The sequence below is a fragment of the Populus euphratica genome, unplaced genomic scaffold, assembly GCF_000495115.2.
Source record: "Populus euphratica unplaced genomic scaffold, PopEup_1.0 scaffold2.1, whole genome shotgun sequence".
Classification (NCBI taxonomy): domain Eukaryota; kingdom Viridiplantae; phylum Streptophyta; class Magnoliopsida; order Malpighiales; family Salicaceae; genus Populus; species Populus euphratica.
Genome location: NW_011499846.1, coordinates 423,282 through 439,949, shown reverse-complemented (window position 1 = coordinate 439,949; position 16,668 = coordinate 423,282). Strand labels below are relative to the sequence as shown.

Below are 16,668 nucleotides of genomic sequence, written 5' to 3'. Positions count from 1 at the left end.
CACAAGTGGGAGGAAGTGGGGATTGTGCTCTTTATAATTGAAAAAACCTCACCGCACCGCATCGTTTCAGGTCAAGGCTAGGTATAATATAACTGATCAGTAATAAATAATCTCCTCAATGAGCTAGTCACGAAAACTCGGATCCGAAACCTCAGGTTAGATGAAACCCATCTTATTGTGTGGACTGCTGTGACTTTGTGTTGTGGACTCATTACGTTATCTATTTTAAATCTTTTTATTATTATTAAAGTGGAGTTCTCAAACGAAAAAATAAATAAAAATGAAACGGGCCTCCAAATAAAATAGCACACAAAGGACTGCTCTCTAAAAACACAAGTCCACACTAACAACAAACCCAAGCCCATCGTGAATAAGGTCGGCCGAAAACCCGGTTGTAAATCATCTAGTGCTCAGCGTATAAAACCATAGCTGTTAAACAAAAAAAAAAAACTCAGTATTTGAAATCTAAATTGGCTTGAGTTATAGCGAAATTGAATAAGATATTAGTACATCCTGATCAATTAGGTTACTAAATAATCGATCATGTAAATATTAGAGAATTTTTTAAAACAAAAAAAATAAAATTATATAATTTTAATAAAAAATAGTTAATTTCATTTTACGAGGTAATCCATCTATCCATGTTTTTTCAGGCCAACCTCTAAACTTTTTTTCAGGCCAACCTCCAAACCAGATAAGAGAACCATATATAAAACAATTAAAGCATCACAATTATTAAAAATCAGTCTGGTTGTCCTGACTCATGAAGGTGCTGGTTATTTTCTTTTTAAAAAATTATATTATTTTAATAAAAATAATTGATCTCAATTAAATTCAATAATTTATTACTCTTTTAAGTTGGTCTCCAAACCAAATAAGAAAACTATTTATAAAGCACCACAATTATTAAAATTCAATCTAATCTGATAGGCAAACCCAATTTTTAGAGTTTACTTAATAGAGTAATTGAGTAATTATGGTTGTTTTTTAAATAAATTTTTATATTAAAATGTATGTTAATAAATTTTTTTATTTTTTAAAAATTATTTTTAATATTACAACATTAAAATGATTTAAAAATATTAAAAATATATTAATTTAAAATAAATAAAAAAATAAAAAAAATTATTTTTTTAATAATATTTTTAAAAAACAAAAACAAACACTCTTAATCCTTAACGAGATATAGATTTTTGAAAAAATTAACTTGAAATTGACCCGTTTGAGTTTTTTCATTTTTCTTTTCCTTCTAAACAATATTATTTTTATTTTAAAAAATAAATTAAAATGATATAAACCCAGGTTAATCATTTTAACCAACCTGTGACCCAAATCTTTGACTCAGTTGGTGTCATGGGTCGAACCGGTTTTAAATAGCTTTGCAAAGCACAACGAGATTGCAACCTTTTCCTCTTTCTCCGTATAGCATCTCTCTGGAACGCTGAGCAAAATCAAATAGCTTCACTATCTCATCTGTCCCTTAATCTCCCAGGTTTAATCTCCTTACTAGTTATTCACACCTCGTATACGAATACAATTATAAATCTTATCCACGCCAAAAGCAAACGGATCGTTGAAATAAGCAACATAGTCGCAACATCAACCACAGGCTTTTTGGTTGGTGATGGACCCTAACATAATGAGGCTTCTCGAAGAAGACGAGGTAAGCATTATTATTTTTCTTCTTATTTTCAACTCAAGTTTGATTTTGAGGGGTTTTTGGAATTGTGCTTAAAGGACGAAACCATGCATTCCGGTGCTGATGTGGAGGCTTTCCAAGCTGCCCTGAACAGGGATATTGGGGGCGATGTGTCCAACTCGCAGCCGTCTGATTCGAGTGCGGGTATTTATTTGATCTTCATTCAACCACATTTTAATCAATTAATTCAGTTTCTTATAATTTACTGGCAGTATAGAATTATATGATTTAGGCTGAAATATGAGAACGTGGAGATTAGGATTAATATGTAAGCATATAAAATTGGAGATTATTTTTTTTTGGCATTGTGCTCGTTTAATTGCTGCAGGTTGTCAAGTGGCCAGTCAGTTTATCATACTTGCATTACTACTTGTGCTTGTGTTTAGTCTTTTCCTACTTTCGTCAAGTTAGTTGACGCAGCGAAAGATAGAAAGCTAGGATTTCCCAATTCCTAAATCTTATGGCCTTAAACTGTAGAGAAAGAAACTAGCGTATAGCTGGTTATAGTTAGCTGACCTACTACAGAACCAGGGAGGTAGAATGCGCTGGCAAAATTTTAGTCCAATCTAACAGTTAGATTAAAATTTACACCCATTCTTGTCAGAAAGCTTGTTTGAAAAGTACAGATTTCTTGCTGGACTTGCTGATACTCTTCTCGCTTGTCTGGAATATATTTAAAATATTGATTATTTATTGTACACAATTGTAAAATATAGTAGTTTTGTCCCACGAAAACAATCAAAGTTCCAGTCAACAATTTCCTAATCGGCCAACTGCAGGGAAAAATGGCAATGCCAATAATACTGAGGAACTTGATGCAAAAAATGTTCCACAACAACATCATCAGGAGCAGCACACATCTGCAATGGAGACAAAGCAGAATGGACCTAACGCTGAGAACCAACAGCAGCAGGGGGGTTTCCCACAGGAACCAACCCACCTGCCATTACTTAAGAAAACATCCCAAGATGACATTAAACAAGAGCTTGTGGAACAGGCTCCTCTCCGGACTCCTCAATTGATTGGGATGCAAAGCTATGAGAAAAATCCTATCCCAAAATCCGAGCCTGATAAAATGCAAAGTTCTGATGGTGATCCTCACTTTTTAAATTTTCAGAAGATGAGCAATCAGCAAACTGCAGGCACAGATCAGGCAGGTAACCAAAAGAATAGCAAGCAGATACCTTTTGCGATATTGTTGCCTGCCTTAAAGCCTCATCTTGATAAAGACAGAGAGATGCAGCTACAAACTTTATATAATAAACTGAGGGTGGGTCTCTAACATGAATTTCTTTGTTCTTGTGCTTTCTCTTTTATGTATGGGACTGGTTATTATTATGATATATCTTCCTTTTTTATTTTTAGAAAAATGAAATTGCAAAAGACCAATTTGTCAGACTCATGAGAAATATTGTTGGGGATCAAGTGCTCAGGCTGGCAGCTGCACAGCTGCAATCACAGGCAAGTACTGTATGGGTTAGTGAAATTGTAATGAGCTTAGGACACTCGTAGTGATATTAGGCTAAAACTAGCTTGTCCTGCACTGCAGCCAGGTACCAACCAATCCCAGTTACAGCCTCAAGCTGATCGCCAGCTCGATGGGCGAATGCCTGCTGGTATCAGTGCTGCTCAGTTTCCTGATCCACATCATTCTGTACTTCATCCGAGGGGATCTATTCCTGCAGAACCATCTCATAATCCTCCTTCAGCAGTCCAATTGCATGCTGATTCAAGCATTGTCAATTCTCAGAAATCCAAAGCGGTAGAATGGAAGCCAGATTCTCTTGTAATGCAAGCGAGCCAATCACATTCCTCCAATGCCAGCATTTCCAATCAAGAAAGAGAGCGATCCTCTATTTCAATACAAGGGCATAACAAGCAACAACAACATGCAAACTTTCCACCAACTTCCTTTTCAATGTATGGAAGCAGTGGTGGTAATTACCATCCATATTCTGGGACAAATGTTAGTACTTCAGGACCATCTGTGAAGCCACAACCCCATGATCCACAAACAAGGCAAATTTCACATCATCAAAATCTGGGCGTGACTCAAATTGGAGGGCCAGCGCACAGCATGATAAGCACGCCGAAGTTTGAGAGGCAAAATTCTGCTGATGATCCCAGTAGAGTGCACAGTGGTTCTGTTTCCCATTATACAAACAAATCAGCATTGCAACAGAATTCAGCTCCTTGGCAAGCACCACCAAATAGAGAGAAAAGTCCTGCTTCATTCTCTTCGTTGAATTATGTAAAACCAGGTTTGCTTGAACAGGCTGGTGAGCAGCAGAACAAACCCCAGTTGTCGAGCCCTCAAGTGCTGTCTCCATCACCTGTTGAAAAGGGAAATGCAATTTCAGGAAATTTAAAGGATCAATCTCTAGACAAGCAGTCTACTAAAATTGTTTTTTCAACAGTGCCTCCCAGTTCTGCCCCCCCTTCAATTGCGACTCAAATGGACCCCAGTGGCCAGGTACTTTCATACTAATCATGAATATAATTCTAACACATCTAGTTGTTAGGTCTTGATTTCATAGTTTATCTATCATCTTATAGGTCGTTTTTTAACACATTTACAGAAGAACATGACCATTTGTTTTTTGCATGGCTGCTTTACTTTTAAACTTTCTTTCTTTCTTTTTTCATTTTTACTTTGGTCTTATGTTTTCAAGTGGTGAAAACCCCCCAGTACTTCCTACTAATTTGCAATGGATAATTAATTTCATGTAATGCCAGAAACATTTGATTTTGTTCTATTCTTGTTACTATGAACATTGATGAGGCTGGATTAAAATAACTTGTCCATTGGGCATAGGAGAAACTTGATATCTTATACCAAGCATCAGTGAGAGCAAACATACATGATTTAGAAACAGGGATTGAAAAAAGTGGTAGAAATAATGCAAATTGCTCTGCATCCCTGACTCTTTATCAATCAGATAATGGTGGTTGGACCAATTAGCAATAGTTATTAGGTTGGAGTTTTTGGGTGCTTCACAAGCCCAACTCTTTTAGCCAATGATGATTTATCCAGCTGTTGAGATGAAACATGATGATGTTTTTTTTTTGGGGGGTTAATCAGGTGGCCTTTTGAGTCTTGAGCTACACAAATGGGGGTAGGCCTTTCTTATAAAACAATGAGCAAATAAACTGGAGTTAGTCGGACTTGAACCTGCTTCATTAAAGGAAGCTTCTTTGAAACTGGTTGAAAATTGTAGCCTTCTCCAAGATCCTTGAAAATGAACCACAAATGTCATCCTGCATTTTGCAAAACTCAAGTACTCTTTTGGTGTGTGAATATATGATGTATAGTGGGAAGAGATATGAAATCAAAATAGCAAAGAACAGTAAATATGATGTCTGAACTAGAAGAAAATTGAAGCTGGAACTGGAAAAATAAGTTTACAGTTTGTAGACGGTCTCTAAAACACAAACCGATTGATAAAATATAAGAAATGTCTGGAATAATAGCATAGGCAGCCTTATTTATACTAGTTGTAGGTCTAAATCCTAATCCTCGTCAGAAAAGGAAGCACTATTAAAAGTTATAGGACTAATAGTGAATCCAAATAACACAAGCATTTTCTTAACCAAATAAAAAAAACTAAAATTACTAAGCAAATAAAAATCTTCTGAAAGCTCCTGTGTCAACATGGTATATAGCTAAAAGCATCCGCTGTCTTAACATTGGCTTCTAGCTCTGGTGGAATATATGAGTAAATTTGTCTTTACCAGCTTATTTCCCTGTGGTTTGACTCAGATTTAGAGTCAATATGGTATACAGATTCTCCAATCCCATGAAATTTTATGAAGATTTTTTAATTTAACTCATCAGAAATATGTTTTGTGCACTCAATTTCACAAACAAAACTGCTGGAATGACTAAACTAGACATTTTCTGTCCATCGATGAATAATATCCTTTTTGCTTCTATATGTTATCAGGCAGGCATGCGAATCTCACCTGTAGCTTCTCCTGCTGGAGTTAATGCAAGAACGCCTCCCAAAAAGCCTTCTGTTGGCCAAAAGAAGCCATTTGAAACACTTGGTTCTTCTCCACCTGCCTCAACGTAAAATAGCTCCTTTTATGGACCAAGAATGATTTTAATTGACTCATTTATTTCTTTAATTCTATTAAAGCTCTTTTTCAATCATGTTTGATGCATAATCGATGGGATAACATGCAGTAAGAAGCATAAGGTATCTGGGGCTTTTTCGGATCAAAGCATTGAACAACTCAATGATGTCACTGCTGTCAGTGGAGTTAATCTCAGGGTATTTTTGGCAACCATCAAGATTATGTGTACAAAAGTATCATCTAGCAAGGAAAAGCACTCCTTTGACAAATAAGCTTGGAATTCTCAGGATGTTCTGCTTTGATGTAGGAGGAGGAAGAACAGCTATTTTCAGGGCCCAAGGATGACATTCGAGTTTCTGAAGCATCGCGACGGTTTGTACAAGAAGAAGAAGAAAAACTGATGTTGCAGAAAACTCCTTTGAAGAAAAAATTAGGAGAGATCAGTTAGTATTTTTGTTTTATGGCCCCTGTTATGTCCGCTGTTAATCCATTTGTCTATGCACTTCGTGCTTTATGGAAGGCAGCATTATTCACATGGTTTGATATTTATTGTTCTATCTGTTTCAGTGGCCAAATGTGGTTTGAAGAACTTTGGCACTGATGTGGAGCGATGCTTGTCCTTGGTGAGTTGCTAGCTCTTGGTCCATTTTTTGGGATAATTTTCACACGTTTTCTTGTGGAATTCAAATTTTAGTGTGTGGAAGAAAGGATGCGCGGACTAATAAGTAGCATGATCAGGCTGTCAAAACAGGTGTGTTTTTGTTTTCTTTTCACTAACTTCTCAGACTCTTTCTCTGTTCGTGGATTTATTTGCTTACTTTAATCATCTTTCATGATTTAAATTGGATCTCTACAGCGTGTTGATGCCGAGAAGCCAAGACACCAGACTCTAATTACTTCAGATGTTCGGCAACAGATCATGAGAATGAACCGGAAAGCCCAGGAAGAATTGGAGAAAAAGCAGGCTGAAGCAGAAAAGCTCCAAAAAGTTAACGAAGTGGGTGCTTTGTTTGATACTATCTACTTTCTTAATACATGATTCAAGAACTGCATGCTCATATAGAACAATACACTTTCTTAAACTATCATTATATATGATTCAAGAAGTACATTCATAAAGAACAATACACAAGTACATATGTAGTATTTCTACATATGATATATTTGTTCAAGCATGAATTCCTTAACTTTTCACGTACTTTGCATCTCTGTATACAGCCGGACAGTGACAATGGAGGTGAGGGTGAGAAAGAGAAAGATGAAGGTCGTGTGAAATCAGTGAAGGTATTAAAGATGTTGCCAGTATTAAAAGTTTGCCTTCTAGCCAAATAAAACAAATCTCTGTTTTTCTAATTTCTATAACTATGTAGGCTAACAAAGAGGAGGATGACAAAATGAGGACAACAGCTGCTAATGTTGCTGCCCGAGCAGCTGTTGGGGGAGATGACATACTGTCAAAATGGCAACTAATGGCTGAGCAAGCCCGGCAGAAACGCGAAGGTGGGATGGAGGGGGCATCCGGTTCCCAGCCAGTTAAAGATGTGAACCGCAAACCTCTATCACCATCAGGAAGAAATATGATGGAAAATCTCGAAGCAGAAAAAAGGAGCCATGTGGTTCCTTCTTCTGCATCTGGTAAGTGTGACAATTCAAGGGACACATGCTGGAGCAAACTTTCTTTTCGAAATCACATTATGTACTATGGTGTTCATTACATTTGTTTGGTTTTTAACCTTACCTTTTTCCTTTGGCAGGAGCTGGGAGGAAATGTGCAAGGAATCAAGCAATTGTGCCTCAAACCAAGGTGGTTCGTACCATTTCTGTGAAGGATGTAATGTCAGTGCTGGAAAGGGAACCTCAGATGTCCAGGTCTACTCTGATTTACCAACTGTACGAGCGAATCAGGTCTGATGCTACAGCTGAATAACGCCACGCGTGCCTCCCCCACAATGGTTTTTTTTTGTGTTTGGTACCTGACAAGATTACGGCCCTGAGTCCTGACTGTTGCATGGCCAATCATCGTCTGATTTGGCTGGAAGGACAAATTTGTAAGATAAATCACCGTAATTGTCTTGCCTCTGCATGACAGGGCTCAGAAATTCGACTTAGAAGCATCCATAGAATCTTGTGGCCGCCAGAAGATGTGCCTTGTTCAATGCTTTTGCTGTTGCTCGTGTTAATTTCACCACCTTAATTCTTGCTTTACTCCGTGGAAACAATATACTCTGATATTTTTGTTGTAAAAATTAGCGTTGAGCATATTTTGTGAGTTTGGAACTCCAATCGAATATAAGTGTATACTTGGCACTCCGAAGCAGGACCATGCAAAATTTATCATTGAAAGATGATTGCCACTCCTGTTTTTCAAATGGTACGCATATTGCAAGATCTCCCGTGACAATGTTTTTTTTTTCAGAAATGGAAAGATTACTTAATGTTTGTAAACAAAAATAATTGGCCAGCACAAAGAGGAGGTCATAGATTTTCATAGACATCCATACATCAGGAGATGTAAAATTGAAAAGCTTGAATATGCATGCAAGAAAATCTGACTTTCCTCGGCCAGTACAGATGCCGAGGCCCTAAATTGCAGTTTTCTACAGCTTACATGCGAACTCTGCATGCCTAAAAAATTCTCAAGGCAAGAAATGACAGGCACCAAACAGCCAACGTGTTACATTTCCTTGCAAGTGATGGGGTCTGGAAACCAAGCCATTCAGTTAGATAGTTGTGCTTCCCATGAAATGATGTGGTGCTCACTAATCCTTGGTGCAGTGGGCATCTGTACCGTGCTGGACACAATGACTATAACCAACACTTAGGAGGAAATCCCGGATCTCTTTGGCACTACTGTTGCTCGCTTGCAGCAACCTTTCATCTTCCTCGTAAATTAGGTAGGGGGCTTCATCTTTCTTTCTTGACAGTAATTTCACCGCCCCTTTCAGTACATGATATTCCCATCCCTGTACATCTATTTTGAGAAGCAACACAGGCTCTGAATCTGTTATTAGTTCGTCAAGAGGGATGGTCCTTACTTGAAGGGCTATTTCTTCGTTGGACTTGAATGCCAGCTTTGCACCAGTGGCTGAAACAGCACTATTGTCAAGCCGACCTACCAGCTGCCAGTTTAGAAGGACTAAGATGATGAGTATTCAGTACAGCAAATGGAAGAAGTAGGGTTCAAATTAGGCTAAATCAATCAACCAGTATAAATCTTAGCCCTAAAAAGAGAATTAAACTTTGGGAAAAGATTGCTTTTTTACCTTGTAAAAAGTGATATTGCCAATCCGATCAGAGACAGCAGTCTCAAAAACAGTAACCAAGTCCGCAACACGATTAAACCAAATCCCATCACAAATCCTCAGAAGGTTGTCAATCACTGGCTCAAAAGCCAGCACTTTAAAACCCATAACCGCGGCTGCGAAACTCGCCATTCCCACATTAGCCCCAACATCCACAACCAACCCATTTCTCCCTTTCATTCCTTCAAGAAGTTGCTGAATCGTGGCTGAAATATCTGGCTTTCTGAAAGGCTTTCCTTTCAGAAGCCTGACAATGTTCTTGTGGGGCTTGTCGGGCAAGGACCCAAAATCCGAGAGAGAGTAGATGAAGGGGTATTTGAGGTTTTCCACTATGTTGGCAACCACAGGGTGAGCTTGGGGAGATTTTAAGCAATCAAAAGGAGGGGTTGGGTAAACTCGGGGTACATAAAGCGTGGAGTTAGGAGGATTCAATGGGGATCGAGCGTAGAAAAAGAAGAGAAACAGGAGGAAGAGAGAAAGTGAGAGGAGGAGAAGGATTGGAGAGAGGTATCTTGGCTGTTTGTTGCTTTCTCTTTTCCAGGCATTTGCCATCCCTGAAAAAGTGAGGGAAGATTGGATCCAACCCAATCTAACCGTCGTGAGATGTTAATCACTTGATTTTATTAAGATGACTTTTTTAGGTTTCTGCCCCCAAGCATAGTTCTCGCTTCTCGGATCCGATCCTAGAACTGTTTCTTCATAGAGTTTGAGTTTTGTTTTTTAAAATAAATTTCTTAATATTAACTCGTCAAATCTTAATTGGGTTTGTCGAGTCAGGTTATTGAAAAACTAGCCGGATTTTCCCGGTTTGGTAGAGTCAATATATAGTTTAATTCAATTAGAAATCCGATATAAATTCGACAATGAATTTCAAGTTTTCTAAGTCTATTCATTTTCAGATTTGAACAAGGTTAGTTAAGTTAATTAAATCATTGAAAATCTGTTCATAATCAATTGGGTTTAATATTCATATCTACTAGAAACTCTAAATTTAACTCATTAAAAACATTATTAAAATTAATAAAGTTTTATCGATCTCAATTAAAAATTTAGTCTTAATTAGAATTAGAATTTTAAATTTTTCAGTTTGTGTTTTGAAATTATGGTATAAAATATTTTTTAAAAGGTTTTTTTATTTGAAAATGTATTAAAATAATTTTTTAATTTATTTTTAATATTAATACATCTAAATTATAAAAATACTAAAAAATAATTTTATGTTTTTTAACTGAAAATATTTTTAAAAAATATTCAAAATAAATTTTAAAAATCAGAAAAAAAAACTACTGTTTTTTTTTTTTTCCCTTTCGTGTATAGACAACACTCCCTGGTTATTTTTGGAAGGAAACAGAAACAGAGGATCAGAAAAACCAGCGCACAATATTTCTTATCTGAAGATGCAAGCGTATGATTGACAGATTGTGCACTAGCTAGAGAGAGAGAACGTTTATCATCTAGCTTGCTTCTTTCAATTCTCTTTTCTAAGCTTAATAAATGCCAAAACTTTAACCAACATTGAAGTTTTATCTCACTTCAGTTAGTTGTCACAATCTCCATGGCCTGCAATTATAGTTTGTGGAGCTATTGCATAGTATTTATGATGTATAATCACAGGTTGAGGATGGAACTACTTGATTTAATCCCTTCTTCTGCTAAAGTATCTACTTAAATTGATACTTGATCCTCTTTTCTGTAGCTAGGCTCACCGGGTTAAAAACTGTATAAAAAATTGGCTGTGCAGGTTATGAATTACTTTGTTTGGTAGATTTATGATATTTCTTCTGGTTTAAGTGATCTTACAGGATCTCTTTTTATCCCATTGTGTGCGCGAAGGGTGTGGGTGTGGAAATTAAGTTCCTTGATTGCTTATGGTAAACATTTGTGCAGATGATTTCATCAACATCATCTAGTTCTTTAGACTTCATAAGGGCATTACGCGTGGCTGGATATGGTTTGCTATTTTTAGGGCCATCATAGCATCTTTGGTTCAATTTTATGTCAAAAGTTCTCCCAAAACGTGATGTGCTAACTACCTTCAAGAAAGTTTTTATGGGACAAGCAGTTTATGGACCTGCTAATGCTACCCTTTTTTCTCCTATAATGCAGCTTTACAAGGTGAACAAAATTTTTATTTCAGTATGATTTCAGTGTTCTATGGCACTAGTATTTTTATAACGGCATTTATAGTTGGCTCTCCAGGGCATCTTGTGTTTTTTTTCCACCACAAGGTTATAGAGAGGCAGTAAGTGGTCAATTCTTTATCATCTCTCATTTGTACAAGTCTGTGGAGGCAACATCAGAGCCCTCCTCTAGGTATCAATGCCTGTACTTGGATCAATTTGATCCTATGGTAGGGCTCCATCTGTTTGATGCCAGTGAAGGTTTGGCATTGTCCTGGATGTTATTGGCTGCTGGCATACTCTGTGCAAGCTAGCTTTTTTAAAAAAAACTTTGGAGCTGTTACAGGTCTTCGCGGGGCCTTGCTGTTTGATGATTTCTTTGCCTAGCCAGAGCTGCAGTTCAGTAAAACAGCCTCAAACAGAAGGCCCCGCTGGATTTTACTGCTGCAACATGATAATTTAAACCAAGCCAGGCTCTGTCTTTACATGTTTGTTCTATTGTTTATTTTCTTCCAAAAAAAACTGGGCCTCAACCATATGTTAGGACATGAGATGGCGTTCAACTCGTTTCACTCTACATCCCTCGCTTTAGTGATGGGAGATATGTCAACTTGCCCGTGGACCTATTTATATTTGAATATTTCTCTTATCCTTTGGTCTTCGGCGTTCCTGAATGACTGTTCTGGTACCAGCTCAGGTGAAAGAGGCGATGAGATAGTAGCTAGATTGAAGCGTGACCTCCTTCCAACTCTGAGGAATGGTCTTTTGTACTGGCCAGCATGTGATTTTGCAACATATAAATTTGTGCTCGTTCATCCACAGGTATACACGGGTCCTTTTCTTTCCTATATATGAAAATTTGTGTAAGCCTAATTTCTATGACTCGGAGGTAATTTGTTTTTTTCTTTGCTAACATATGGGATTTCTGGTAATGCTTTTGACAGCCACTGGTGAACATTATTTGTTCATATGTGTGGACAATCTATTTAACAGGCATGGCAGGCTTCAAGAAAGCGAGAACGGATTAATCCTCAGATTTGGACTTCAAATGCTGCACATGTTTCCCCGTTTGAGTTATAGAAGACGAATGCAACGGCTTTACCCCTTTTGCTGGTTCAAGATTATTTAAGCATTGAAATTAGATCAAATTATTGCTTGTAGGCATTCCTTTTAGCTCTAGATAATCATGCTCGTGTCGTGAAATTTAATGCTTAGATCCTATTGTATAAGATCCTTGATCGTTGGAGTTGGAATACATGCATTCATGCTTGCACCTTCTCATATCTCTCCCTGTCCCTTTTTTAAGCAGACTGTTCTAAGAATTTTGTAGATAATAAATTTTTGTTGGCTGACACTAATGGATGATGCCTGTTCATCGGCCAAGAAAATTTACTTGGCAGGCATTGCTAACATCCAAAGGTAACTTGATGTGTGCAATTTATAGGGTGCAAATCAGTTTGGTTTGGTTTAGTTGGTTTTAACATTTTAAAATTGAAACTAAACTGAATAATTTTTTTAGAATATTTTAAAATTAATTTTATTTTCTCAGTTTAATTTTATTTTCATTTTTTTCTCACCCTTTAAAAAATTATGTTTGCCATGCTCTCATGGGATTGTGATCTACGAATTCCTCCATTTGAAACCACGACGAGACCCAATATGTAGCATAGTCATTTTTTTTTAAGTGTATAAAAAATTGCTAATTATAAATCAATTCACACCAATAATTTAAATACTATAATAAAAAATGAAACTCATATTTAAAGTAAAATACATAGAATAAAACTATTTACACTTAAATTACCTAACGGGGTGTTTTCTTTGGTGGGAACAAGGCAATTCATAAAATTTGTTATTAAAAAGAATGCAATCCAATATTTTTTTAATACAAAAGTTGCTGTATATGGATTTTCCTATCTTTATTTAGAATTAAATATATTATAAGAAATTAATCACCATCATTCGTCATTCTTTTGGAAAATATCTGTGCATAAAAAAATTAAGAATTAAATCATAGTTAAATAAAATAAAATATTGACATAATAAAATTTAATCTACTCGATTAAATTTTAATAACCTAATAAATTTTTAACCGGGTTAATATTAAAATAAAACAATGTCGTTATAATTTATCTAAATATACCGGTAATTGATCCAAGCCCATGTAGTTTTCCCAAGTCAGTTGCGACAACTATGAAATGACCTATAAAAGCAGCCACATATCACCTCCCACGCAAACGAAATAGCGGTCAGGGTTTTTGGCACTTGAGAGCGGCGCAGCGACTCAGGCGTTACTCCGTCGATCACAACAACTAGATGGGCCACTCAAATATTTGGAACTCGCATCCCAAGAACTACGGTCCTGGATCCCGAACCTGGTATTTTATGGAACTCAGCTTCTTCTTTTTTTTTTTTATTTACCGCCAACTTGATTTGATGATTCCCATGTTGTTTTTGTTTAATGTCCTGTCTTCTTTTTGAATTGGTTTTCGATCTCTGTATGCTATCTATTTTCGTTGCTTAGTTTTCAAATTTGAAAGAACAACTCATGAAATCCATATTTGCTTAAGTTTTTGCTTAGGTTTGATGTTTTTCTTGATTGCCTTGTTTGTTTAGGTCCTTGTAAAATGATGGTGATCCCTTTTAGGTCAAGATATTGTATTTTCTTTGCTTTTGATTGTCTAGTTGCTATGTGGACTAAATCTCTTTCCTGAGTGAATTTCACGTCCTAACTTTATTCAGTTAAGGATTTTGATTTGAAATCTCCTTGTTGGCAGCCGAGTGTGTGGAAACCCTCATGGGATAATCAGGAAGTATGGACTGATGTGTTGTAGGCAGTGTTTCCGCAGCAATGCGAAGGAGATAGGCTTCATCAAGGTAAGATGAGAGAAATATTTGATAATTCTGGTATTTTTATTTTTTCATTTATTTTTGTTAGCTCATACAGTCTTATGGTTGCTGCATGAACTGTTTGCGGAATGCCTTTAATTTTGGATTGGTAAATAGTTCTTGTCATGCAATTTTGAACTCTAGAGATCCTTTATTTTCTGATAATTTTTACAATGAACTGTTTGTTTAGATAAATCCCATAAGTTAGAATGAAGCAAAACAGGAACCAATTCGACTTGGCTCGAATTTGTAGTGGCCTCTTTTATTATGCAAGGTTCACGGTTTGAACTCTCCCTAGAGTATTTGAGCCCTCAACCGTCCTCTCTTTGCAAAGGAAAAAGGAATAAAATAGGAACTTCAACCAACTTCAAAATCAAATTCTTTGAAGTGTGGGATTGCCATGGATTAGTCTGTTTTGTCGTTGCTAAATTTGTTTACTAAGTGAGGTGAGACATTCGTATTTGTTTCTGACTGCAGTACCGCTGAATGGAGAACTCGTTGATATCTGTTTTTGAAGGCTCTGTCTGAAATATGGTGTGCGGGAGTTTGAAATATGGTGTGCGGGAGTTTTATCGTCCTTTTCTTTTATCATCTCCAGTGATGTAATCTACTGAATTCTGAAGTCTTAACTATATTGTCTTGTGTTATTTTTAGAAAGGAATTTGTTTAGAGTATTTTGATTTGTGTTTTCATTTCATTCGTAGCACGCTGTTTATGTTTTGTGATGGTTTCTCCTTTGTTTGGAGTCCTGTTTTAACAGTAGCCAGTCCGGGGATTTACCGATGTGGTTTTTGGTCTAAGCATGCACTTGTTCAACAGAGTTGTATAAAGAGGAACCCTACCCAGATACCTTATTGAACTGATGTTCAAGTACCACATGCTAATTCTTGCAACCTTAGCTCAGACAGTGGAAATTTTTTTGGTTCGCCTGGATGGCCTTGTGGTGTTAGGTTCCTGTTTCACCCGACCCATGATTTTGAAGTAGCTGTTTGGTATTGTGTTTAAGTTGGCAAAAAACAAGTTGAGTCAAAAGTAGGTGTTTGGTAACCCTTTCAAAACCATGTTTTTGAAAACTTGGTACACTTAAAATCATGGTTTTTATAAAGCTGAAATTTGAGGCTTTTTTAAAACCATGGTTTTAGATGCAAATCATGGCTTTGAAAACACAATCCCAAATTAAACCTAAGTCAGCTGGGGCCAGGTTACTATCAAAGTCGTGTTTCCAAAAGTAATTTAGCCTGGCATTCAACCTGTTAAAGCAATTTACCAAGTTCTTTCATATCTCTTATTTTTCATATTGTTAGTTAAATTCTTTGCATCATGATAAATGACTATCCTCCGCCAAGAATTACACAAATAATTCACTTTAATGAAAAGCGGCAAGACTTGGAATTGTGAATTTCTTAATTTTAATGTACTGCTTATCCAGTTAAACGTGATTAGTGAAGGAAAACAAGTTTCAAATGCGAAATAGCCAAATGGTCATGCCGCTTGGCGCGCGCGCGCGCACAGTCAAGAACGCTATTGCCAATGACCAAGTGTACCCCGAAGCTTGTAAAAAGGTATAACGTGGTTGCCAAATTCAAGGAAATTGAAATAGAGGCCCTTAACCAGCTATGATCCAAGAAGTTTTTGGAAAAATTCTTTTTGGCATATAAGAAATAGAAACAACTGAAGAGATGGGCTGCACCACTGGGTTATTTCTCGTAATTTTGCAGTCAAAGCTGCTACCCTTATCTTTTTCTTTAAGCAAATGAGAAATTATGAACAGAGCACGTACCCGTGATACACACGCTCGATTTTCTTTTGCCTGCTTGTATTGCATGGCTTTGTATTGGGGGCTCACTGTGTAATTCACTCACCACCCTCGATTTTGATGCCTGTTGGGGTCAGGTTACCAGCAAGGTCGTGTTTCCAAAATATTGCTTGAACATGCAAGTCCCAGGTATTCGTGCCGCTGTCTGAACTGGATGAATTATTAACCGCTTCTATTTCTTACACAGAAAATAATTTTGAATAATCTACGATTGTTAAAATAGGAACTTGGCCGTCTTATGTTAGAAAGAAAATATAAATATCCGAAAATACCTACGAAATGTAAAAAATAAATAAAAAACATCTCCAGCGTATAATTCAGGTACCTTTTCGACTTCAACTGGTCAATATGGCTCTTAGAACATCATGATAAAATTCAAACATATAAAAAATTATATATATTTTTGTTAAAAAAAATTCATTTGACACGTATGAACTTTCTGATTGATTTAAACTTGTAGCCATTCTATGACAAATCCATATCTGATAGCTTAAATCTGCCGAGTCTCTTGCATCAATTCGACTCGACCAGGTCATATGAATTACTAACAAGATTTGTATCTGAAACACTCCTGGTCCAGATAGAGAATGAGCCTAAATTGCAAAAACAGAACCCACAGCCAATGATACTTCCAACCTTGAAATTGTCATAGTTATTTACGATCTGTTTCTTGCACGCTCACAATGCAGCTCTGTTTGTTTGTTGTGATTTTGATGTGTGATAGGATTACAAGCTTACAAGACTTGGTTATGTAGTTAGGCTTGT

At 36.7% G+C, this 16,668-nt stretch overlaps 2 protein-coding genes and 1 pseudogene across 2 annotated transcripts; 2 read left to right on the top strand and 1 right to left on the bottom strand.

Moving 5' to 3' along the window:
- The first annotated feature begins 1,389 nt into the window (after positions 1-1,389).
- On the top strand, positions 1,390-8,041 carry LOC105128765 (transcription initiation factor TFIID subunit 4b-like). The gene is made up of 14 exons (XM_011030575.1): positions 1,390-1,663; positions 1,738-1,843; positions 2,479-2,969; positions 3,065-3,160; positions 3,249-4,172; positions 5,644-5,768; positions 5,886-5,973; positions 6,084-6,219; positions 6,344-6,399; positions 6,471-6,527; positions 6,633-6,773; positions 6,995-7,060; positions 7,147-7,411; positions 7,531-8,041. The coding sequence occupies exons 1-14, from the start codon at positions 1,625-1,627 to the stop codon at positions 7,701-7,703; spliced, it is 2,763 nt and encodes a 920-aa protein (XP_011028877.1). The 5' UTR covers positions 1,390-1,624; the 3' UTR covers positions 7,704-8,041.
- Positions 8,042-8,230: 189 nt separating this feature from the next.
- Positions 8,231-9,796, bottom strand: LOC105128757 (uncharacterized). Its single transcript, XM_011030564.1, has 2 exons — positions 9,040-9,796; positions 8,231-8,895 (listed from the first exon to the last, which is right to left on the bottom strand). The coding sequence occupies exons 1-2, from the start codon at positions 9,628-9,630 to the stop codon at positions 8,536-8,538; spliced, it is 951 nt and encodes a 316-aa protein (XP_011028866.1). The 5' UTR covers positions 9,631-9,796; the 3' UTR covers positions 8,231-8,535.
- Positions 9,797-10,462: 666 nt separating this feature from the next.
- On the top strand, positions 10,463-12,481 carry LOC105128748 (PXMP2/4 family protein 4-like; annotated as a pseudogene).
- The last annotated feature ends 4,187 nt before the right edge of the window (positions 12,482-16,668 follow it).

Coding starts and splice junctions, on each gene's coding strand:
- LOC105128757 (XM_011030564.1), bottom strand. CDS start 9,630: ATGGCAAATGCCTGGAAAAGAGAAAGCAACAAACAGCCAAGATACCTC. Junction 8,896..9,039: donor GCAATATCACTTTTTACAAG/GTAAAAAAGCAA, acceptor CTAAACTGGCAG/CTGGTAGGTCGGCTTGACAA.
- LOC105128765 (XM_011030575.1), top strand. CDS start 1,625: ATGGACCCTAACATAATGAGGCTTCTCGAAGAAGACGAG. Junction 3,161..3,248: donor CTGCACAGCTGCAATCACAG/GCAAGTACTGTA, acceptor CCTGCACTGCAG/CCAGGTACCAACCAATCCCA. Junction 6,528..6,632: donor TGATCAGGCTGTCAAAACAG/GTGTGTTTTTGT, acceptor GGATCTCTACAG/CGTGTTGATGCCGAGAAGCC.